Raw genomic sequence first — 24,749 nt, 5'->3', positions numbered from 1 at the left:
GCGCCGGGTGCAAGTGTTAAAGTTGAGCCGTCCGATTGAACTCCGATCAGTCTCCGATCAAATGGCAGAATAAGGTAGGGCGCCTATTTTCGATTCGTCGTCCTCTATTGTCCTCCGTCCCTCATCACCTCCGACGCGCCTTTTCGATAAGGGTACACCCTCGCTCGTAGAGCGACGGTGAAGCCTAGGGTAGCCCATGATCGTAGATCAGCAGCACCTGCATCGATTGGCATCAACATCAACGAACAACTATGACCTCGTGGACTGGCCGACCTTCACACCGCTTCGCTTCGATAAGGGAACACCCTCGCTCGTAGAGCGACGGTGTATCCTAGGGTGGCCCATGATCGTAGATCAGCGGCACCTGCATCGATTGTCGTCAAGGTTGCCTACGAACAACCCGCCTCCCGTGCGTCGGCCACGCTACATACCGTCGAGGGTAATGGTAGTTAGTAAGGATTCGTGTTGGCCGCTAGGAGAACTAGGCCAGAGTGGATGGGGGGAAAAGGATATAGGGAAGTTTGGCAGGAGCTGTAAATGAATGCGCGAGGTACGTTGAGTTTCGTCAGCTTTCCTGCCCTTACAAGTTTTTTTCTCAGACCGTCGGGCACGACGCGCATTGAGCGTACGGCACGGGACATGGATTATTTATGGATGCACTAGGTAAGGGGTGTCCCTTCGTCATGTTTGAAGGCCTCGTGGGCTTATTGCATAGGCTGTCATCGGCTTTTCTTCACAGTTTTCCTGCGGAGGCGTGGTTAAGTCTTTCGCGTAGAACGGTGATGGTCTGTCCAGTATTTCACGCATGTATTCCGTTGACCGAACGTTTTTTTCATGGTTTGTCGTTGGTGCGTCTTGCTTTGTTGTCAAACCACTCCCTCGTCGGGGGAGCCCCTGTGTCACATGCTCGTCGTGCCCTTGTCCGCGATGCCCGTAACCACTCCCTCGTCGGGGGAGCCCCTGTATCACATGGTCATCTATCTCCCTTGTCCGCGATGCCCGTAACCACTCCCTCGTCGGGGGAGCCCCTGTATCACATGGTCGTCGTGCCCTTGTCCGCAATGCCCGCAACCACTCCCTCGTCGGGGGAGCCCCTGTGTCACATGGTCGTCTATCTCCGTTGTCCGCGATGCCCGTAACCACTCCCTCGTCGGGGGAGCCCCTGTGTCACATGGTCGTCTATCTCCGTTGTCCGCGATGCCCGTAACCACTCCCTCGTCGGGGGAGCCCCTGTATCACATGGTCGTCGTGCCCTTGTCCGCGATGCCCGTAACCACTCCCTCGTCGGGGGAGCCCCTGTATCACATGGTCATCTATCTCCCTTGTCCGCGATGCCCGTAACCACTCCCTCGTCGGGGGAGCCCCTGTATCACATGGTCGTCGTGCCCTTGTCCGCGATGCCCGTAACCACTCCCTCGTCGGGGGAGCCCCTGTATCACATGGCCGTCTTGCTCCCTTGTCCGCGATGCCCGTAACCGCCTCCTTGTTCGCCCGGGCCTATCTACCCTGTTGTGCTTTTGCCCCCTCCGTTCGCCGTGATCACCGCTCATTGTGGACCAGTGTCTACCCGCCCTAGCGCATTCGCCGTGGTCCCTTGACCTTTGGGCCACCGTCTCGAGCGTCTCGCATCCGCCTTTCGCCTCCGGCCTTTGATGCGCCCGGCCACCTGCTCATTCAAGTCTCTGCGCAGTAAGCGAGCTCTAACGCTTGTAACTTGTGGAAGGCAATGGTAAGTCTGGATATTCCAGCACTCACCTAACCTAACCTACCGAGACAGTCGCTCGTAAACGAGCTCCAGATAATATACCGAAACCCGAAACCTCAACTCCCTAACATCCTAATGCCCTACGGCCCTAATACGTTGGCTTGGGGGTCGTGATGGGTCCGGGTTAGAGCTCGTAAACGAGCTCTAACCCTTGTAACTGGTACGCAATGTTAATTCCGACTACTCCTGCACTCACCTAACCTAACCAGCCGAGACAGTCGCTCGTAAACGAGCTCCAGATGCAATATACCGAAACCCGAAACCTCAACCCCCTAAGGTCCTAACGCCGTAAGGCCCTAATCCGTGGGCTTTCATTTGATGGTGAGTCCGCGTTAGAGCTCGTAAACGAGCTCTAACCCTTATTGTTTAAAGGCAGTCCTTAATCCGAAAGATCAATTACCTGGCTGTCAATATCACTTGTAACTGAGCTCTACTGGAAATATACGTGGATCCGAAGCTCCTGCCCCTTAAGTTCCTATCTCTGAAGGCTCTAATCCAAGTAAGTTGTTCGATTTCAAGAGAATAGGATAGGATTGCATGCATGAGAAGGCATGGAATTGCGTTAGAGCTCGCGTTCGCGAGCTCTAACGCTCTAATCCCAAGCCACATAGCTATCTAACTTGGTAGTTGAATGGTAAAATATACATATTTGTGTGATATATTACAGGGTTCTGGCCAATAAGTGATATGATGAGGTTGAAAGAAAGAGGTAGGGTGGTCCATAAGTACCAGTTTTGGGCCGACCTAACCCAGCACTAGGTCCGGAGTCAGTGGATAGGCTGATGGTCATGACAGTCATGACGGTCAACTTGACGGTCAACTTGACGGTCATGGAGAGTCACAACAGTCACTGGAGGAGTACTCACCAGTGTGCAGCGTGGTAGACACAGTCTGCGATGTCCTTCAGATGTCCCTAGCATGGCGTGGGTCATAACTGTCACTGACCGTCAATCAAGCGCTCATGACGGTCATGACGGTCAGACACAATTTGTATGCCTCATTGCTCACAAACGGGACCGCCGAACACCGTCAGACTTTGTAGAGTACATTATTAGTATGTATACATGGGATATATGCAACAAGATTTGAAGAATTCCATACTTGCAAATTAGGTTTAACCTAATAAAGTGGCGTAAGATTCTCGACGAAGAAGGGGGCATGGAGGGACAACGGGACAAGAAAAGGTGGACGCGACAAGGTGATTCTCCATCAGAACACCCTAACGGAGGTGTGTGAAGTTGTTGCGTCCACTTTGGAGGAGGTCGACCGATTACACCCTGTAATCCGTCAGATAATATAGATAGGGGATGGGTTTGTTTCGAATCGATGGAGGCGACATCACAGAGGCGACATAGCTAAACGTTCGAGACACATTCCGAAGCAGCCCCCCCGACGGTTCGTTCGAATGGCATTCACGGTAGTGCGCCCGGAACGTGGATTCAATCGACGACTTGAACTCGCAAGAACAAACGAAAAAACCGTCTTGGCGTTGGATAGTAGCGACAACGCCAGCTGTTCGTATATGAGTATCGTGAACAGACGAGAGTACATCCACTCACGTTTAATAGAGATACTTATATCATCTTCTTGGCTCTCTGTATGCGGACTCGACATCGTGAACAAGAGCTGCAGGACGTTCCTAGCAGGCCAAGTAGTCAGATACACGTCAGCTGCAGGAAGTTCCTCGCAGGTGAAACAATCAAGCGTGGTACGCGAACGTTGTGTCGGGAAACGAACGACGCGAGGAGAACGGAAGAGTGGGGAACGTCAAGGCGTCCACATAGACGTCCACTTTAAACATCGACAGGCCTTTCGGTTCCGCGCGACAGAGAAGCTCCCGTTGGTGATTGATGAATGGAAGCGTATACGATCGTCGTTGGAGTCCTTGCTTCTAAACTTAGACAGGACACGGATGGGAACCATCCGTGTCGATCAATCACAGAAAGACGCTAGTAGATCGACGGTACTTTCTGATACATGCGTACGCGTGGTGAATTGGTATGCTAAACGACGAGAATGAGCTCAGATCCTACTTAGGTTGGCGAGAGTGTATTTGGACCAGGGTGGAGATCCGTCGAAAACGGTTGCGTCGCGTACAGTCGGTACTAGACGGCATTCGGTGGTGGTTCTGCTGGAGTGAGAATATGATAACGATAAGGATTAACGCGTGCTTGTACATGTTGACATCGAAGGCGGTGGATTAAGCATGGGTACGTGAAGTCTTCTTGTTATGACGGACATTGAACTTGGTAGAGCTCTGGATGTCGATGTCAAGCATGTCTTCGCAGACTCCCATGACAACGATGTCGACGAACACTTCTGGAGGGACCGGCATCGATAACGCGGTCGAATCGGCGTGTAAACTGTTCCTGAACATGAGGAGGACGTTCGAAGTCGCGTCAGAATCCAATTTGAACAGCGGGGTACCCAGGGGTTATGAACGCGATGGGTTTGGCAGGCAGATCGACTTCATCGAGGCTATCGCGGATGCTACGCTGAAGATGATTCAGGACTTGCGGGCTACGCAGAGCGGCATACCCGTAGACGCCACCCAAGACCAGTTGTATGGTGAGTGTCTGTGATATATGCGCAATACTTAGGATTCTTACATGCTTACTATCAGACGATATATCTACGAAAGCGAAGACGAGGTTAGCGAGGCCCAGTCTGGTTTCTGCAAGTAGACAAAACGTACAACGCGAGCCTTACTCTAGGCATGGTATCGAATTGGATATCGACACAGAGTCATATGTCGCGCCTTCGAGGGGTTTGAAACGCAGACAGACCATAGGATGGATCCCGAACGGAGGTAAATCAAAGCGGGTTCGCAGTGAGATGCAGGGTATACGGGATAAGGGACGGCCTATGGGCGAGGACGACGTGGAGACGCGGTTGGCGGGCGATACAATCAACGATGATGAAGAGGATACGCGGCTTGGTGGCGAGACGAACAGCGGGGATGGGGTGGACACACAGGACGCCATCGAGAAGGGTAATGAGGGTTCAGTGGCGTCTGAGACCCTCAACGGTGAGGGTATTAACGAGGTGCGTGTACAAACGTCGTATGTTCGCCGGTATTGAGTGTTGGACCAGGAACGACTGGACCGTATATCGGGGCTGCTGTCAGACGGGAAGAAATGCACCGTTGAAACGCTGTGGCTTAGCGTATCCAAGAAACGATTCGCTGAGCATAAGCTTGAGGAGGACGCTGCGTTTGCGAGGCTGCTGTCTGGGTACGACGCGCCTCAGGTCGGGGAGATTGTAAGTGGTATATCTATCCACTCTGTATTCGGTTTAATCGATAGGCGCAGGAGGACTGTTTCGAAGATTTCGTTGGCAGTAAGGCGACGTTTAAAGAGCAGATAGACTGGGACAAGGAGATAGATACGTTGGATCTGGACAAACGTATCGAGCGGCGCGAGGATGTAAGTACGAATAACATTGGAGGGCATTTGCTGATAAGACTACTTTCAGTTGATTGTCCGTGTAAGAGGAACGCATGTGACTCAGGATTTTGTGCACTCTATACTCAATACAGTGCTTCAACTGAAGCTGGCTATCGATTGGAATAGCAAACCAACAGAGTGGAAGACTACCTACACAGATACGCGGTTCAAAGAGGCATATAGCGACAAATTGGAGACGATGAAACTGGGGCGTTCGAATAGGGACTACGAGAAGTGGTACGCTGGGGAAAGAAAGAAATTCAAGGATCGTCAGCAGAAAGGGATAACCGCGCGTAACTGGACGCTCGCGCTTTACAAGGAGGTAGGACTCTCTGTGCTCTTGTATCGATATATACTTGACATGTACGTCTAGTTTGGAACGGCAGTGCTATTGGATCCAAGATGGAACCCCTCAAGATTTGGGAAGAGTAACCGAAGCCCGTCGTTCGCGACATTCCTCCCGTACCTCATGGCCAACTTACCGATGCGACGGGCTACCTCTGACGAGCTTGTGAGCGGTAAAGCAAGGGTTACGTTCAAAGAGGGAAGGGGGATGATCAAGTACAACGCGGGGACGCACTCCGACAACGACGTGCTGTTACTCACCCTAGTCAAGTTTATCAGCAAGAGGAACGACATTGTTAAATACGTCGAGACGTTTATCACGAAGATGCGGAGAGACTGCGGCGACGCGTAGATCAGTGGTAGTTTAGTCCGTAACACTTGTTTCGTATGGAAATGCTGCGTTCGTTTGAGTTTTCTGTCGTTTGCGTTCGTTTCCCAATTCATCCCCATTTGCACGGGCATCGTTCGTGCTAGACGAGCCTGTCTGCGCTCTCTAGTGCGGTATCGGACATCAGCGCGCTGCCTGGGATCTAGAGGATGACACGAGGAGCTTTCCAAGACAAGAAGCGCAGAGGGCCACGGGCAGGCACTGTTTACGATGGGACATGGGTGCGAGTAACGCGGCGCCGGCAAATCGTCCAAGTCAGCAAAGATCGACAGCGACGGCAGCGTACCTGTGACTGACAGCCGTGGCCACGAATCCCCCAGCCCCTTCATCCAACTTACTCGCCAGTGCAAGCCCGTCGCCAAATAACCCAGCCCAGCCCGCCCAGCGCTTCATCGCGGCGTCGATCCCTGACATCACTCGCGGTCGTCTTTCATAGCCTGGATCTTCGTTGGGGTCGTTCATCGGCGGTTTGGGACGCGCGGACTTGTTGGAATGGCCCTATTTCTGCCGTTCCCGATTCCGCTGCTTGCACGGTTTCTGCGCTGGCTGCGCACTGCCCCGCATCACGCCTTACGCCGAGTTCATTTTCGCTGCCCGTATCGGTGTCCGCGTCCGAGTTAATGTCGCTTGTGTCTTCGTCCGCGTCCCCTCGTCCCCTTCTCGACACCTTCGCTTGTACTCGTGGTCTCCCTGTTCGTGCCCATCATTTTGCTAGTTCAGCTGTTCGTGTCCCTTGCTAACCTCCAATTCACAGACTTGCCGCGAGTTGTTGTCGCGGGCGCAATGATGGTGGTGGCTGAAGGGGAGAAGACGAGGGCTGAGCGCTGAGACTTGGAGCTGCCTTCATGGGCGCGGCGAGGACGCCGGTTCGAGTTGGAGGTGGGAGGTTTGAGCGTGAGGAGTAGGGGATGGATGGTGGGTGAGAAGTCGCTGCGTTTGTCGTGTGTATGCGCGGCGGATATTGCAGTAGATGCTGTATGCGGAGGTCACTATTGGGAGTTCAGCGGACAAAGGACGGCGACTCACGTCGTTACTCCGTTCCCAAGCAGATGACGGACTCGCACTCAGGTAATCGACAACTGACACGACGGGTAGGCCGCTTGGCGTGCCCCGTCTCTCTTCTTTATCGTTTAGTTGTCCCCATTTCTCTTTGCTCATTGCCTCTCATTCGCTTCCGTCGTTTCCCGTGCCGTTTTGCGTTGAGCAACATTCTCGAGGGCGTGGGTGCTGACTGGGAAGATCGAAGAACGTGTAAGCACCGGCTTGAGCATCAGGGCGCGTTGGAGGGCCGTCCGGCGTGTTCGCGGCGTCCGTGAGAGTTGGCTGGGTGTTGGGGCGCGCTCTAGGCCGTGTTGACGGCGTGCTGGTGAGCAAGGAGTTGGCGGCGTGGGTAGGAGTTAGCGACCAAAGGTCGCGTCTGAGTGATTAGTTGCGTGAGTAAGGGTGAGTAGCGAGCGAACGGGGTGCTCACCGACGTGATAGCCGATCATTGACTGGGGTACACTGTCTGGCGGTTGGCGGTTGGAGTTTAGTGGTTGGTTGATGGTGTTTGGCCTGTCGTTTCGCCGCCGCCGCCGCCAACACCATCGTGTCACCGTTGCTGCTGCTAGCATTGTACGCACCCTGAACCCCCCGTCCCCCGGTGCCCCCCATTCTGCTCTTCGACCGTCCCCCCGTGCTGTAATTTGACCGTGTGGTCGTTCGGCCGTCAGATTCACAATCCCGCACCTCCCGCTCCAGCTCGTAACGTGCGTTCGTTGGCGTGCGACGAGCCGAGTTCCGTGTTCGGCGTTTGTGGGTTCGTGAGTGCGTAAGTTTGGGCCGGGGTCGTTTGCGTTCTGCGTTCTGCGTTGTGGATTGAGGGTGTGCCCAGGTGGTGGTGAGTTGGGGTGGTGGCGAGTTGGGGTGGTGGCGTGGTGAGACGTTCGGGGTGGTGAGTGGGCATTGGTCAATCATCCCCAGGGGCCGTGTAGCCGTTTCGACTCCAGACGAACGCAGACGACTTCTGCACCCTGCAAGACCGTTCAGCTCAGCGCAAACGCACGACGAGCGATACAACATAGGTACGTACCTCATTCCCTTTCGTTTGCTTTCTCGTTCTCGTTTTCGTGTCTCCTCTGCTCCGCCTTGTATGTCTTCCCCCATTCCCGTTCTAGCGTTTTCGTTCGCGGTGTTCGGCGTTCGCGTTGGTTTCATCTCCGTTCGCTTTCGTGTTTGTGTTCGCGGGGCTCGACTTTCTGTACCGAATACATGCACCGTCTGCCGCATTATGACGGATTTCTTCCATCTAGGTCGGGAGAAACGTCGAGGCCGCCGTCGCTTGCCCTCGTTCAAAGCAAGTGTAGTGAATGGTGTGGCGTTAATGCGGGAAGAAGACGAGGGAGAAGCAGAAAAAGAGGAAGAGTCGGACAGGTCGACGGCGCTGTCATCGTTCCGCTGCCAGACCACTCGTCGCACCCGTCGCTGTCCGTGGGCTGTTGTCAGCGTTCAGGAAACGCGCTGCTGCTGTACGAACTTGCGAGGGGTACTGGCTGAGGCTGGATGTGTCTGGAGTTGTCGATGGTGGTGAGTTCAACCCAAGCGCTGTGGTACTCATTACTTACCTCGTTCCATGATTGCGATAGCGAGGAAAACGATTGACGGCGGGTTGAGGGCGGGGCTGCCCCGCATTGTGGCGCTCGAACAAGTGCCACGTGCTCGATCAAGCTCCGCTCCGTTCCGTGAGCCGACTTCGGACTTAGTGTCTTCAACCCCGTCCACCTCTCAAACGCACACCACGACGACAACGAGCACGAAGTTGACGGCAACAACGACGAGGGGGATGCAACTGCATACCCCTACATGCTCATTGTCTCTCCCCTTCATATTAACGGTTTGCGGCAGGCTCTGGCGCACACTGCGCAATGCTGGATACGCAAAGCTGATTCCACGCGCGCCGCGTCTGCCACCAGCATAACGAGGGATGCGGAGGAGGTGGGACACAGTGGCCGGGGGACCTTTTTTCAGCCGTCGTTGCTAGGTGAGTCCCCATTCTGTCAGGTTGAGCCCTTCATTCATGTAGGCGTTAGCAAACCTGCCCAACGGCCGCTGCGTCGTAAAGGACATCTTGCCTGCGCAAGGTTCCACGGGCAAATACGGCCATGTAGAGCTTCGCTCGTTGATAGCACCCTCTACTTCCAGGGTAGGTCTTTTCTTGCGCACGAGGATTATGCTCACCCTGATCAACGCAGAGGCCCTGTCCTTCAATTTGATCGTGCGGCGCGCATATATGGACACCCAACGGCTCAACAGAGTTTGCGGATCGCGAGGATGGCGGGTACAGAGGGCGAGCGTGGCTCAGAGCAGGAGAGTTGAGCACGAGGGCCTGGAAAGCGGAGGGACAGCAGCGTGACGGATGGCACAAGCGCAGGTACGTGGTGCACTCTGTCGACCCATATATGCGCTCATAACAGATTCCAGTGGTCAAACCTTGACGGCCGCGGACTCAGTGAAGCCGCAAGACTATCCTGGCGCCGCCTGCAACGTGTCTTGCGCAGCCGTACACGCCATTACCGCCGCATATAGCAACATTGATATTGCTCGGAAGCCCAAGTCGTTATCGCGGATGGCGACGGGCACGGTCGCTGAAAAAACGAAGCTGCGGGGGTCATGACGCAGACAAGGCATGCATATCAGGCGGTAGCTCGACCTTGCGCACGAGGGGAGAACACGACGGAACGGTGGCGCTACGGGTGGAAGGCAGGCGGTGGATGCATGGGGAGGGAATCAGTAGACGGGGGCGTCGACGGCAACCGTCGACGGAGGGAGGGATTGAGACGGATCCAATAACGGTTGGCTAGGCGCCAGTATCCTCGCGGATGGATCCCGTCCGCGAGAACGATGACGTGGGGAGGCTGAATGGACTCTGCTTAGGGGGACGCGTTGGCAACCTCACGGATGGATCCCGTCCGTGAAATATGTCACGTGTGGAGGGGTGTCGATCGAGGGGGGGATCAAGGTAGCCAGCCATGTCAATATTGTGACGGATGGATCCCATCCGCGAGATACATCACGTGGGGACGTGCAGCGAGCGACAGAATGCTGGGAGGGATCGAGGGTGGTCAAGAACGTCACGGATGGATCCCGTCCGCGAAATCGTCAACGGCCCGGGGATTGCCATAGATGGGATCCATCCGCGAGACCTTCGACAACCATCGACATCGTCACGGATGGATCCCATCCGCGAGATACATCACGTGGGGACGTGCAGCGATCGACAGAATGCTGGGAGGGATCGAGGGTGGTCAATAACGTCACAGATGTATTCCGTCCGCGAAATCATCAACGGCCCGGGGATTGCCACGGATGGGATCCATCCGCGAGACCTTCGACATTGGTCGACATCGTCACGGATGGATCCCATCCGCGAGACCTTCGACAACTCTCGACATCGTCATGGATGGATCCCATCTGCGAGAGGTGGCACGAGTAGGGTGGAGGAGGGGAGAGTGGGATGGGGTTAAGGTGGCAGGTACGTCGGACGTCGCGGATGGTTCCCGTTCGCGAGGGGTGTGCGGGAAGATGTAGCTAGTAAGTCTATGCTTGAGTATGCAACTTTCTCGGCTAACATGGCTTCTTAGGTTTATAAATATACTAACTCGTCAACTAATGGGTAATAATTAGTGTAATGTCTAGGTTTTTGTAGTTTTTTGGGTTCGGCAGTGGGTATCGACACTACGTGTCGATACCGCACCCCGAAAAAATGTAAGGATTTCCCAGTTTTTTGGGTCTGCCCCCCGCTATCAAAGCTCAGCCAATGCTTGCATTGGCTGAGCTTTGATAGCTAGGCGTTGCCTAAGACCCGCACTGCGAGAGGCGCGGCGAAGAACGCGGGGTTGGAGTCGATATCGAGGTCGCAGACTCCCTCGATCTCATGGGCTTCCAAGACGCCCACCGTGGAGGAGGAGGAACAGGCGGCGGAGCAGACAGCGACGGGGGGTGCGGACGAAGGAGCTGAGCAGCGAGTGAAGGGCAAGGCAAAGCCAAAGCCAAAGCCAGCGGCGAAGCGCCAGACGGCTGCAAAGCCACGACCCAAACCCAAGGCCAAAGGGAGGGTGAAAAGCGCAGCAGAGGTCCACGACGACGACGACGCTGGACCATCTGAGCCGCCCACTGCAGAGGGGAGTGTGCAAAACGAACCCAACGACGCCGCTGGACCTTCGCGGCCGCCCACTGTTGGGGCGAGCACCCTCAACGAACCCAGCCACGCAGCTGGACCTTCCCGGCTGCCCGCAGTTGGAGGGAGCACTCCCAACGCGCCCAGCCACGCAGCAGGGCCTTCCTGGCCGCCCGTGGTTGGAGGGGGCATTCCAAACCAGCCCAGCTCGCATTCGTTGACAGCCCAATCGTCTGGGAGCGTTGCGCGGCCTTCTGGGCAGCCCGCAGTGGCGACAGGGGCGATGGACATAGATCCACCTGCTGGGCAGACAACAACGGATGACGCAGGCGCAGCGCCACCTTCCCAGCAGGCCGTGTTGCTGATGGGGCCAGGGAACGCAGGGCCCACTGCTGGAATGCAGGGAAGATCGCCGGCGGGATGGATTGCGACGCAGCCCGCAACACAGAGGACGCCACTGGTGTCGCCATCGCAAAGGGAGTTCGTGGAGATTGAGGACGCGCTTCGACGGCCTTCCTCGCCGCCCACGGGTACGGAGGACGCGCCAATGGACATAGACGACTGGGAGGAACCCAAGAGCCGCAAGCGTTCAAGCAAGTCGAAACGTTCGAAGGCCAGACATGTCGACTCTCCTGGCTTTCGTCCCCCTTGGACGCAGGCAGACCCGACGACGCCACCACGGGCTGGATCTAAGCATAAACCACACTCGTCGCCAGAGAAATCGCCACGAACTGAGAAGAGGCAGGCAAAGATGGCGCGAAGAGATGCAGAGAGGCGTCGACTCCCGGGGACTGACTCTGAGGACGACCTCGACATCGGGGCGATTGCAAGGATCAAGCAAGAGGGGGAACCGTCGCGTGTTTCTTCGGTCGACAAACAGAGCGAAACCCGCGGGCCTCGAGCGCATAGACGTCCCACAGCAGTCCCAGATGACGGCGAAGACTTCACGTCGCTGATAGCCGACTTGTCAGACTTGTCTGGCTCAGACCAACAGTCGTCGTCAGATGAGGACCCCCTTGCGGCGAAACGAGTCCATATGTCACAGTCGGCGACGGCCCAACCCCGGGAACATGTCCCCAAGGTCAATCTCCCCCCTCCTCGTCCTCCTCGTGGCCGTGGAGGCGGTGGTCGCGCTCGTGGTCGCAAGTAGGTCGTTTCGCATATCGTATACATTCGTACTTTTATATACATACTCTCGCGTACATTTTTTTACTTTACTTTTTACTGTTTTCACATATCTAGGATTTCGTCTACATACTCGTGTGGGTGTCCCGCCGTGAGTGTCGTATGTAAGTATGTACTGACATGCGTACATGCTGCCATTGTCAACGCAGCTGGCGTGGGTGACTGCCATACGTTCGCAAAGTATGGCGCGGGGTTCCTGGCCGCCCGCGTTGACGAGGAATCCCGCGTATCGTCTACGTGCATGTGTGGGCGTCCCAGCAGCCCGCCGTGAGTGTGGTACATATTGAACACGTACTGACGTACGTACCTTGACAGGTCCCATTAACACGGGCCTCTTGGCCGCCCATGCTCGCGCAGTCGACCGCCCCAGTACTCCCCCTACCCGCGTGGGCATCCCAGCATCCTAAGTCCACCGTATCGACTTCGTCTGCACGCCTGGTCATCCTGGATGGTGATGGTAAGTCTTAGTTGCGTTAACGTGAACTTACTGACCGTTATACGTTCACAGAATATGTCTCGGCATTCCAGGCCGCCCGTGGTGAGCGCAGTGTCGCCCGTAGTGCCTGCGTACACGTGTGGGTGTCCAAGAAGCCCGCCGTTGGTGTTGACATGTACGCAGGCCGCCCGTATCGTCTGGCCTCTGCGCGTGGGCGGCCTAGCAGCCCACCGTGAGCGTGGTACGTATAGAACATGTACTGACTTACGTACTTTGACAGATACGCGCTGCCATTGACAACACGGCCCTCCTGGCAGCCCATGCTGGCGTGGGGGTCGTGTATCATATTCGTCTGCACACATGGGCTTCCTCGCCGGCCACGGTGAGTGCACGACAACTAGATTGACGTGTGGACTTACCTGTATTCATTCACAGGACTCTCCAGCGTGAGCGCGGGCGTCCTGGCTGCCCGTGTGGATGTTGGGGGAGTATTTTTGTACTCCTCTGCGTCCACGGGCTTCCTGGAAGGCGACTGTGAGTGAGGCCGCATGAGTACGTACTGACTTACTGATTCAGGTTCTCGTGGGCATCCTGGCAGCCCGCGCCGATGGAGGTGAGTCGTATCGCATGCACGGCCTTCCTGGCGCGTCGTGGAGAGTCCTGGACCGTTGCGCTGACCTGTTTTCACCAGCAGGACCTCTCATCGTGAACGTGGCCGTCCAAGCAGCCCGCGTTATATGTTATATACATTGCATGTGTACTCACATTGTGGGCTTCCAAGCTGCCCGTGGCGAAGGGAGACCGTGACTGGGGCGCAGGGGCCAGGTCACATAATGTGACGTGACTCAGGGTTGTGGGCTTTGGCGCCTGCGCACTGGCCACTCTCTCTTCCGTTCCGCCATCTCTACTCCCTTCCACCACAACGATGCCACCTCGACAACGATTAGACGAACCGTGGGCCACGCCAGCCCAGCTAGCCTTCATGACCTCGAGGTCCGACGCCTTCCAAGACACGATCGACGATGAATTTGGGCGCAAGAGGTTCTGGGTGGACTTTCGGGAGGAGTGGCTGTCCCGGTGGGACATGACGGACAGGCAGAACAAGGTGCGTGGCCTGTTCTATCTTATGGGGTGTACTAACTGATTTACAGAGATTCACATCATATTTCCGCGACGAAATGAGAAGGCGGGGCGCCCTTCCCAATCGTGCACGCCAGCCCAAGAAGGCAGAGAAGGCTACGCGTCTCCCTCTTGCGGCGACGACTCGACACCAAACGGAGGAGGTCGACCAGCTCAAGTCATCGCAGGCTTCCTCCCGCGCCGTGGAGGACCTACTCCTGCGTGCCATCTCGCCACCATCCCGCCATTCGCCAACGCCGGGGCCCTCTGGCGTACCACGCTCGCCAACTCCCGCGAAATGGCCCACCCCCGTCCTATCGCCACCATCCCGCCATTCGCCAACGCCAGGGCCGTCTGGCGTACCATGCTCGCCAACTCCCGCGAAATGGCCCACCCCCGTCCTATCGCCACCATCCCGCCGTTCGCCAACGCCAGGGCCGTCTGGCGTACCACACTCGCCAACTCCCGCGCCCACCCGCATTCAATCGCCGTCGCCCCTCCTCATCGATTCGCCATTGGCAATCCATGTCCAACCATCATCACCCGCCCTTTCATACTGCGACGTACCAGCATCGCCGACCCCCCGTCCTTCGCCCATTCCACTCGGGCGTATGCCCGTCGTACTCCCTCCTTCGTAAGTACGCGATTACGCGTTCGCCGCTCATCTGACACCAATATAGCTCTATCTGGGCGAAGGATGTCAGCAAGGCCCTTGCCTTCCAACTTGAGCTCCCGGGCATCGAGCACGAGGACGTCGAGGTTGTCGTCCACGGCCAGCAACTGGCCGTCTACGCGCGAAACGAACGAGCGCAGTACAAGTGGACCACTGACGTGGGTGGCTCTGTCAAGGTAAGTAGCTCGTCCCTTTAACGTTCGCCTGCCACTAACTTGACTAGCGCGTCCATTGCGGGCTGGAGAACGGGGCCTTGCGCATGCTCGTCAAGGTGATGCTGCTGGAGGACGTCACCGACGAACGCAGGATTTTTAGTGTCGACGGTAAGTACTTCATCCCCTCCAGCGCCATCTGCTAACTTGGACCTCCTTCAGATACTTTTCCATGGTAGACCCCCCCCGCCCCGCATGTCGTTATGCCCCCCCCCTGCTGTACTCATCTCGCTGCTGCTGTATCACGTACTTACTTTCTTGTTTCACGCCACATCTTGTATTGCAACGCATGTACTACCCTTGTTGTACTTTACATAGCTACGAACATCCAATTTGCTGAACATTCGCTAGACTGCCAGGGGAACTTGAGCGCCGTATGGGCATCCAGGCAGCCCGCCCTGTGAGTGAAGTCGAGTGAGTACGGTATGATGGGAGGAGTACGTACTCACCGCGTGGGCTTCCAGGCGGCCCGTGGTGAAGCGCAGGCCTCATTTACGTACGTCAGAACCTGCTTAGCACCACCATGAACATCTTGCACGCTATCAATATCGCCCAGATCGTCGTCGGCATCGCGTACGCTCTGTACACGACGTGGAGGAATTTGATCCGGATCGAACGACGTGAGTTTTCCTAACCAAGTCACCAGACGCGATCTAATATTCAATTCGTGAGCGTAGGACGAAGGGAAATGCGACGTAGACTGCGCCAAGCACCCCCACCCACAGATGAATGACTTAGGTACGTTCATCATGCATATAAACGACAGTATATTAACTACAATACATAGTACGGGCGGCGCGGAGGCCCAGTGAGATGAAGAACAGAAATGTATCACTACAAAACATAGAAAAGAGGAATTTTTGAGCCGTAGATCAAGTGGAATAACTCAGTCGACGATGAGGCCAGCGTGAGGTGATGTCTTCGAGTGAGAGTCTCAATGCTAAGCCACCGTATGGGCGGCCAGGAAGCCCACTGAATGGAGGGCTGTAAGTCCTACGGCTTGTCGACACACGTCGTGGCCGGCCAGGCAGCCCGCGTTGTGAATGAGAATGTATGGTAAGTAGGGTATACAAACTTTATACAATGGGGGACGTATGTATGCTCGTCGTGGGCTTCCACGCGGCCCATGCTGTAGGTGGACTGAATATATGTGGCGCTTGCATGCATGGGCTTCCTGGAAGGCCACAGTGAGTGTAGGACCAACAGAATACGTACTGACTTACTCATGCTTGACTAACAGGTGTAGACTCCGACAGCACGGGCTTCCTGGCAGCCCGTGCTGATGTACACGTATTCTCTGTGGGCCCACTGCGCGCGTGGCATTCCTGGAAGGCCATGGTGAGTGTAGCACCATATGTACGTACTCACTTACCTGTTCTTGACTAATAGGTGTTGACTCTGATAGCGCGGGCTTCCTGGCCGCCCGCACTGATGGAGGTGAGTCCCCTGGCGTTGTTCTGACTCCCCTTCATGAGCGTGGCCATCCAGGCAGCCCATGCTTGTACTGTAACTAGTTCATTACTCCCAAACAAGCGTGGGCTGCCTGGATGGCCGTGCTGTGTCACCTATGACACGCGGGGGCGGCTACGCCCCATACATGTACCAGCAAGCTCATCACGGTCGCCGTGGGCTTCCTGGCAGCCCGCGCTGATGTACGTGAGTCCTCTGTTGGCCCACTGTGTGTGTGGCATTCCTAGAAGCCCACGGTGAGTGTGATCAGTTACTAACTTACTTTCTTTTGACTAATAGACCTTGACTCCGACAGCGTGGGCTTCCTAGCAGCCCACACTGATGGAGGTAAGTCCCTCATGTTTGTCTATGTGTATGGCCGTCGTTCTGACTCCCTCTCGTGAGTGTGGCCTTCCAGGAAGCCCGCGCTTGTACTGGGACTGCTCTATCACTCCCAAGCAAGCATGGGCTGCCTGGATGGCCACAGTGTGTCACCTACGACCGTGTGGGCGGCTACGCGCCCCGTACATGCACCAGCAAGCTCGCGACTGTCGCTGCGGGCTGCCTGGCTGCCTGTGCATGGCTGTAGGTGCGTCAGCTCCTTCCACGCCGCCTGAAATATTTTTCTGACCGTTCGTTCTCACACGGCAGGCTTCCTGGAAGGCCAGACAGCCTCTGGGGTGTTCAAAGAATCACAGAGGGCCATCCAGCAGGCCTGCATCATTAGAATAAGTTAGGGTAAACTACAGTAAAGTTAGGGTAAACTACAGTAGACTTAGGGTAACAACAGTTGGGGTAGGAGGGATTTAGCGGGTAGGATTATCCTACGATTTCAAAATATGTCCTATAACCCTACGTCAGTATGTTTATCGCTATTAGGGTTCAGCCGCTTTTCACAACTATACAGGATTACATCATTGACTAGTTTCACGCACTTATATGCCCAATGCACTGAGCAGAGTAGTTTTTAAAACTGAAAAAAGAAACCAGTACAATGATACAAGACGACAATGATACATGCAATAAATGAGAAATGCGACTATTTCTCCAAGACAAAATCTATGAAACATTCCACAGCCAAGTCCAAACGCAAATCAGAAAGGCTATCTGGCTGTTTGGGAGCCTTGCCGCCCCCTGGCCCACCCCGGAATCCTGGCTCAAAATCGTCGCATTCGCGCAAACGCCGTATCTGTTCAAGGGGAATAGGATATCCCTGCTCCGAAAGCAAGTGACAGTATATCCTGCAGACTTGCTGCAGATATACTTTGTAAATATCTCCGATGAAACTCAGAGGCCGGCCAGCGAAGCTAAACCTGAATTTATCCGAAGCCTGGATCTGCCGTGCCACTCTGAGAGCATTTGAGGAGATGACGGCAACCTCATCCTGACATTCGACGTGCTGAGAGAAGAAGACCGGAAGAAGCCGGCCTACGGCACAAACGACGAGGACATCCTTCATGCCCTCCGTTGTGGAGACTTCGGGCAGATGGTGCCAGAGATTATCTATTTCAGAAAAAGATGAGTAAAAAAGTAAAATAAAGACTCTTTAAGCGGACTTACCAGGAACAACGTTGGGAGTAAGGCAAGCCTTTCCTATCATCTCTACTACGCGCCCCATAATAGAAATTGTGCACTCGTCGTGCTCCGTGTTCGTGGCGCTGGGCATAGCAGCAGAGATGATGAGGCTGAACATATGACGCCGGATGCTCCTCCCATGGTAAAAGTGGCTCCCTGAGAACACGGTTGAGTCCTCAAGGGTTACAACCATGTGAGGGCACCCTCCAGGCATCACCCTTTTTTAATGATCAGCGACAGATACAAAATCAAGGGCAACTTGACTTACAGCGGCGTTCCCGGTTCCAAAATCACGTAAGACACTTCGTAGTCTTCCGAGTCCAAAACAGCGTCATTGTAGCCAATGACATCTTCTGCCCAGTCAATAGGCCTTGACGAATAAGGGTCGTCCTTTCGTCGGATCAACGCCCAAAGCTTCCTACCGTAAGTAGCAACTACTACCGTTCCGAAACCGTTCGAGTCAACATGTACGTGGTGCCAAGTTGACGGAGTGGCAGCAATGGTCCATGTCAGCGCCGACATGTCTGCCGCTTTCCGAGGCATGTGGTGGGACCATGTTGCTGAATAACAAACGCGATCCAAGGTGTCGTCGGAGACCAGCGGCGTTCCTGCTGGCAGAGGACCAGGGAAGTCGAGGAAGTTGATTGCCTTGCGTTCGGGCGACTTGGAGATTGCGATGATCTCTTCCAGGGTGGCCCTTCTAAGGCGTTCATTGCCTGTGGGACCCAAATCTATCGATTGATCTACATGGCAAGTCAGCAGACGGCAGGGTGTTTTGGCTGAGCGATGCTCACCGTTGCATATTATGGATGCGTCAAGGAATCTGTTTAGACCCCTTAATGCGCCCTCGAAACTCTCCGGAGCTTCTACAGGCACGCCCGTCACCAAGATGGCCTTCGTATTCAACAGCTCCCCCACTTGGCTGGGGGACCATTGCTTATAGACATCGTAAGGCACAGACTTGATTGCGGTGCCATTCCCGTCGCCCGAGGTATAATCGGGGGGACGATCTCCACACGTCCGTCGAATGCCTCTGATCAACGCGAGGAAAGACTCCCTGGCGTACTCGTGCTGAAAATGATGTTAGGAAATGCTGACAAAAAGGTGTTTCGACTTACATGAAAGGATGGGAGAAGTTCGACGGCTTCGCCGCGGATATCAAAGAGGACAGTTGGGGGAGCAGCGTAGCGCTTTGAAAGAGTCAATAAATCAATATTTATATTGATTAAAAGCGGCTTACCTCCTCAGCAGATGTACCTACAAGACGAGCTAGCCATTTTCTGGGACCCCTAGTATGGTTGGGGGGAATGCCGCCTCTCTTTCCTCCTTCAGCACCTTGCGATCGGCTTAGGGTTGTGGACGTCTGTCGCCTTGTTTTGGAGGAGGATGGCTTGCTGGGCGGTTTGCGTGGGCCCTTTTTCGCAGGCGATGGCTTGGAGGCGGGGGGCTTGGTGGCGGAAGGGGTTTGGTTGTCGTTCTCATCGCCAGGGGACGGAGTAGATGGGTGCTTGTGTAGCCTCTTGAGCTTGTGCGTAAGGTAATCGTCGCTGTCGTCGGAGGGCACGGTGGGTCTTAGCCTCTTGCGCATTGATGGCCCAGCTTTTGGGTCGTCATCGTCGTCGTCGTCGTCGTCGTTGTTGTCCTCGGCGTCGTCCTCGGCGTCGTCGTCTCCGCGTCTGCGTTTGCTGCTTCCAATGGGCTCTTGGCCACCGCCCACTTTGCCAGCATCCAGGTTGATGTCGGCAGTCTCTGTCCTATCCACATCATCGTCCCTTTCATCGTCGTTGTCGTCTTTGTCGTTGTCGTTGTCGTTGTCGTCCTTGTCCTCGGCGTCATCCCCTTTGCCGGCATTGCTAAGAGGGCCATCAGGCGGGGGTGAGTTTTCCCTCGGGGCATTCAACCCCGAAGGTCCAGCAGCTGGAGGATGGTAGGAGGTATTAGACGGCGGGGTTGGGGGGGTTCCGGGAGCTAGGGCTGGTTGGGCCAATGCCGGGCCGTCGTCGACAGATGTTGGCACGTAAAAGAGAGGCTCCAGCGACTTGTAGAATTCATGGCACTCTGGCTCAACTTCCAACTCAAACGCGTTGTTCTCCTTGTCGTACCGTGTCATTTCTTTGAGACGTTCGTATAGGGATGCCATGGCCTGAGGTATTTCCTTCGGCCTCACAGCAACTTGACACAGGGTCGTCCAAATGATATTCTCGATCAAGCCCAGCAAAGGAGGTCGTTGGCAGCCTAGGTGCTTCCACATCTACGACAATTTCATTCAGCTTGAATTGGAAGGAGGTACGTTGACTTACTAAGAGATGCCAATGCCTTGCCACATGCTTCCCCATGGCGTCCCTCGTTTGCAGAAGCAGCAAGGGTGAGACCGCCAATGCCTGGTGGAGGGGAAGTAGCAACGCTTGCGGTCCCACACTTGGGTTCGCCCCCCGGTGTTGCTGGAGATACTCTGCCCCCGTTTGCTTATCAGCCCGCCCCCATTTCTCCGGGATTTCCTTGCCCTTGGGGAAGCCTATGTGAGACACACTTATTATCAAAACTAGATGCTGACTTACCTCCAAGGCGGCACGAAGGCCAGCTGCCGCCAGCGCGAAGTTGGCCACTATCCTTGATGCTTTCGACGAGTTCTTTGACTTTTGGAATATCCCGTACAGATATCCGAGATCGTCGTCGCCTTGCTCCAGAGCAGAGAAGAATTGGTTGGCCTTTTGCTGCTCTTTCGGGTTCTCCAACATTTGTCCCAGGGAGGAAAGCGCTTTTTTGACCATGACCGGCCAATCGTACAATTTGACGATGGAATCCGTGCTGTTCCCCGCCAGCTTGATGCAACCATCGGGTTGAGGAGAAGGGCCGCATGTGTTGTGGGAGAGCGTCGGGTTGAGTTGTATCGCAGTGAGCAGGGAATACGTCGCTATTATCCCTATGACGAGGGCAGCCTTCGAGTTATGGCTATCTTTACTGAATGGGTTTTCGATCCAATGCTTTATTTCCCTCTCAGCAGAGGTGATCTGATTGACAAGCGACGTCTTCTGTTGTGGCTAAGATACGGATGAGTAACGTCAACATGACATCAAAGGACTTACAGAGAGTGCGAGATCGACGTGAGCCAAACTCATTATCCAGGGGAGCTCTGAAATCCCCAATCGCTCCACAGCCGCAAGAAAAGGGCCCGAAGTTCTATGAGGCAATTGATTAGCGCACGTACGCCCCAAGGATCCTCGAAATCATACCCGATTGCCAATGGCTCCGTAATCAGTTGCATGTCCTGATTATCAGCATTGGAGGAAAACTGAAGTTGTTCCGTGTTGTTTGAGGACATTTCTGTGTGTCTATAGCAGAGAGATATCTATTGGATTTCGAAGAGAGCAAGGAGCAACGGTGAATGTTCGTCAGGAAGTAAAAATGTCACAAACATGTAATTCCCACGCAAAATAGGGGCAAAGACAAATTTTGGTATATCACGATGTTATGTTGAGGACGATTTGGGTATTTTAAAAGGCACTATATGATGAATTTTGAAAAAACAAAAATACTGCATATTTTTCTCTGAACCGACATGCAGACCCCTGACCCCTGTTATCACGTGATCTTATGGGCAATGTTGCTCCGGTTTTCCTGAGCAAATAAGCGCTCGATGGCCGAGATGGCCGGCCACCACCTGCAATCTCAATCGCTTATTTATTCCCAGGTAGAAAATTAAATACATAGCGCACAACTGCATTGAGTATTCATGCTACTATAGCACACGTATGTCAGCCCCACAAGCTAGAATCCTCAGAGCCTGAGTCTTCTTCGCTATCAAGCTCGCTTCCATCCTCAGGTGCCAAATTATCAACTTCGCTTTGCTCGTGCGATTCTCCATGCGCTGCGCCCTCTGGTTCATCAATATAATTGATGCGGTTTTGATTCTCATCTATGCCCTCTACTTGTCTAGTCTTGCGTTTTGGAGGCACCCTTTTGTTCTTTGCCCTACCAGTCCGCGGTCGGTTCTTGATTGATTTGAGTCGTCGAATGGCCGCCAAGGCAGTTCCTCTAGGTATTCTGTGCAGGACCTCCAATTGGTGGGTTTGAAACTGCAGCGATGACCGCAATGTGCGTGCCTTCCGTCGTTGTCTTCTGCCTCGCTGACCCCCTCCACCCACTGATTCCAGCAAATAGAATTGAGGGTTGGTATCCAAGACGACAGCGTCCTCTCCTAAACTGGCCTGCATCTTGGTGTACCATAGTTCGTTCCCCTTCCGAGCGGGCAAACACTGGCAGCAGCCAAGAAGCTTTGCCAATAACATTCCAAGTTCTGCACGCTGATCCTCTGTAATAGAATCGACCTGCGCCCAGTACTCCCCTAAATATCCAACCTCCCCCGCTAGCGCCTGCCAAATCCTCGTTTGTGGTTCGGTACCTCGGATGGGAAAGAAGTCGTTAAAACATGCTTGAAAGGCTGGCTTTCTTTTTGCGCCAGGAATGCTGCCACGTAGCCCAGCTGAGTTGGGTAGGCAAACAGCCAGCTTGAGGGTTTCCAAGGCTGATGTCACCGACCATTGCTGAAGCGCCTCTTGCACATTTGAGGGTGCCACCAACCGAGTGACCATATGTTCAGCCAGGAACCACCATGTGCAGTACGTCATCCTGGTAAATAGATAGCCAGCCCTAAGTTCCATCGAATTGGGCAGCCCATGAAGAATGTTATTCAAGGTTAGCGGCCACTTGAAAGGACCCAGAAGCGTCCATGGCTCCCTGAGCAGCGTCTGCTGAATTTCATTCCAGCCAGGGCTTCTCCCCAATGGAAATCGTTCGTTTCCCTGCTGCGGCATTTGCACTCGAGGAGGTCGCCGACGAAATGAGACTCCCATCTCTTGATGAACTTTGAGGTCGTCGAAAGGAGAGATTTCCGGAAGGCAGTTGGCCTCATTCAGACGCAAAGAGGAGAGAAAAAACATCTGAAAACGCTGCATATTTTGCTTGAAGTAGAGGTCTCGAAGCGCTTGTCGAACAAACAATCGTGTCAGTGGCGGCGTGAAGACAACGGACTGCATCAAGAAGGCAACGACGCCTGTGATTGTGCCGTAGTTCGTCGGCATCCTTTCCCAGACGTAACGGTGGAAGGCATCCAATGCCAGGATTCTCAAGGCCAGAAATTCGAAAAAGGATTTGCTAGGCACCCAAGTGACGAAATTTGGCCCCAGACGCTGCCAAATCTACGTGGAAAATGGACCATCAGCGATGAGTTAACCTGTCAAAAAATGGCGGACACGCGCCTGGTGCTTAATCGCCTTGGATGCCTGGGCCATCGCTGCCCCACTGACCCGAAACTCCTCTCTAACTCCAAAGCGTTTCTTGGTGGCTGAGCTACGGAAGATGTCTACCAGGCCCTTGACTTGGTCGACGTGCTTTGGGCTGCGATCAAAAACCTCCGTGTCGGAGAAGAGGTCCCGCGAATTGTTAGCCTTCCTGACTACCTCGTACCACAAGTTGTAACTATGTCGAAACGCAATACCCGTTTGCTCCGCCCGCTTCTGACCCATCTCAGATTGCAAGGCGCCATGGTTTGCCATTGTGTTGACGTGGTGGATGTTGCCAGCGCCATATCCTGATGCTCCGTATGACGCCTCCAACCCAGCCAGCGTCCAAAGTCCGACTACCCCACGACGCTTCGGATGGATACTAACCCCAATGTCTAGAAGCAGGTCGCCGCCATTCGACGGATCTAACATGTACGACCAATCAAGACCATCAAACGTCTCTTGGCACTTGCGGAATGCACTGGAGACCGTGTCCTCCATATCCATGCCAATCTCTGGCTCATATGTCACTCGGCAGTACGACTTGCACCCCTTGTTCTCCAAGACGAAGAAGTAGGACCCGTATTGCGTCTTCCCTTCTTGGTCAAGGGCTCTGATCTGAAATATGGCATGAGCAAGGCGAAGGGATAGAAATTCGTAGCAGCATTGTACCATTTGATCAAGCTCCCGCAAAAATTGGGCAAATTTGGGTCTGCTCAAGGGGAAAGATGGCGTTGCCGAGCTTTTACCACCTTGCTTGAATTTGACATGGTCCTGGTCATAGCCTGCGTAGACCTCCTCTGTCACACCAATGACCCTTCGGAGCGATGGTAGGATGACATCCTCCCAGATGAGATACTGAATGTGAGCTGGAACCTTGGACGTCCAGAACCGTGAGTAAGGGGCTTTGTGTGTCATTCGAGGAAAGAAGAGGTAGAGGTTGACCATGCTGCTGAGACCACCTTGAATGCCAAGGTGCACATGGGGAACACGGCTTAGAGCAAAACGTTGAAGAAGCCAGTCTGTTCGTGCGCCTCCTGCATCTCTGTCCTCATCTGAGGGCGGCACAAGGAGCTCCGCGTAAGCGTGGTTGTTCTTCCAAATTGGGGCGCGATCACGAATGACGGGGCTGGTTAATATGGCGACAGGCTTCATGAAACGCGGCTCCCTGGTGACAAAGATGACGCTATCGATGTCTGCTGATACAGCAAGATCGTCAGGACCGAGAATAAGCTGATCCTTAGTGATATCTACATGCACATGGCGTGATTCCGAATCAAGGCCGGTGACAACAATGTTGATTGCCTCTTGAGAAGTGCGAGCGTGTGCGATCATATCCTCCAAGCCCATGGAGATGACATCATACCCAGAGGGCGGCTCGGTGCATGAGGGCTGAACAAGGTCGTCAGGGACTTCACGCATTATGTGGCTGCCAACTTGAGTGGGTGGGGTCATATGAAACATCTGAGCAAAGGATGGGAGTATACGCCAGCCATAGTCATGAAAGTGCTCCCAGCCATGCAAGAGAATATGCTTGGCTATGTAGACCAGCCCTGGGGCGTACCCCTCAATTGTATCATCAACGGGCAAAAGAGCAGAAGCAGTAGGCCCTGTCTCATACTCGTCGAAATTTCGGTCAAAAGGAAGGCGAAGGCCTCTCAGATTGTTTTTCCGGTTCAAGGGGACAGGAAGTACAGGCAGATTGTCTTTCCTAGTCAG

General features: G+C 54.5%; 5 protein-coding genes across 5 annotated transcripts; 3 read left to right on the top strand and 2 right to left on the bottom strand.

Moving 5' to 3' along the window:
* Positions 1 to 4,068: 4,068 nt before the first annotated feature.
* On the top strand, positions 4,069 to 5,908 carry PC9H_009177 (uncharacterized protein; the record flags this gene model as incomplete). The annotated part of the gene is made up of 6 exons (XM_036778684.1): positions 4,069 to 4,333; positions 4,389 to 4,810; positions 4,859 to 5,026; positions 5,077 to 5,190; positions 5,240 to 5,533; positions 5,585 to 5,908. 6 exons carry the CDS (start codon positions 4,069 to 4,071, stop codon positions 5,906 to 5,908), a joined length of 1,587 nt encoding a protein of 528 aa, XP_036630112.1.
* Positions 5,909 to 6,374: 466 nt separating this feature from the next.
* On the bottom strand, positions 6,375 to 8,614 carry PC9H_009176 (uncharacterized protein; the record flags this gene model as incomplete). The annotated part of the gene is made up of 8 exons (XM_036778683.1): positions 6,375 to 6,634; positions 6,701 to 6,917; positions 6,971 to 7,062; positions 7,177 to 7,361; positions 7,416 to 7,949; positions 8,016 to 8,407; positions 8,460 to 8,491; positions 8,548 to 8,614. The coding sequence occupies 8 exons, from the start codon at positions 8,612 to 8,614 to the stop codon at positions 6,375 to 6,377; spliced, it is 1,779 nt and encodes a 592-aa protein (XP_036630111.1).
* Positions 8,615 to 8,785: 171 nt separating this feature from the next.
* Positions 8,786 to 9,298, top strand: PC9H_009175 (uncharacterized protein; the record flags this gene model as incomplete). Its single annotated transcript, XM_036778682.1, has 3 exons — positions 8,786 to 8,963; positions 9,013 to 9,125; positions 9,236 to 9,298. 3 exons carry the CDS (start codon positions 8,786 to 8,788, stop codon positions 9,296 to 9,298), a joined length of 354 nt encoding a protein of 117 aa, XP_036630110.1.
* Positions 9,299 to 10,059: 761 nt separating this feature from the next.
* On the top strand, positions 10,060 to 12,249 carry PC9H_009174 (uncharacterized protein; the record flags this gene model as incomplete). Its single annotated transcript, XM_036778681.1, has 2 exons — positions 10,060 to 10,431; positions 10,771 to 12,249. The coding sequence occupies 2 exons, from the start codon at positions 10,060 to 10,062 to the stop codon at positions 12,247 to 12,249; spliced, it is 1,851 nt and encodes a 616-aa protein (XP_036630109.1).
* A 4,963-nt stretch (positions 12,250 to 17,212) lies between these two features.
* Positions 17,213 to 20,867, bottom strand: PC9H_009173 (uncharacterized protein; the record flags this gene model as incomplete). The annotated part of the gene is made up of 9 exons (XM_036778680.1): positions 17,213 to 17,676; positions 17,734 to 17,966; positions 18,017 to 18,491; positions 18,543 to 18,819; positions 18,867 to 18,938; positions 18,989 to 19,999; positions 20,049 to 20,252; positions 20,307 to 20,789; positions 20,835 to 20,867. The coding sequence occupies 9 exons, from the start codon at positions 20,865 to 20,867 to the stop codon at positions 17,213 to 17,215; spliced, it is 3,252 nt and encodes a 1,083-aa protein (XP_036630108.1).
* Between the last annotated feature and the right edge of the window lie 3,882 nt (positions 20,868 to 24,749).

Source organism: Pleurotus ostreatus (assembly GCF_014466165.1).
Source record: "Pleurotus ostreatus strain PC9 chromosome Unknown scaffold_6, whole genome shotgun sequence".
NCBI lineage: Eukaryota > Fungi > Basidiomycota > Agaricomycetes > Agaricales > Pleurotaceae > Pleurotus > Pleurotus ostreatus.
The sequence above is the reverse complement of the archived record's forward strand: the minus strand, read 5'-3'. Positions and strand labels throughout refer to the sequence as shown.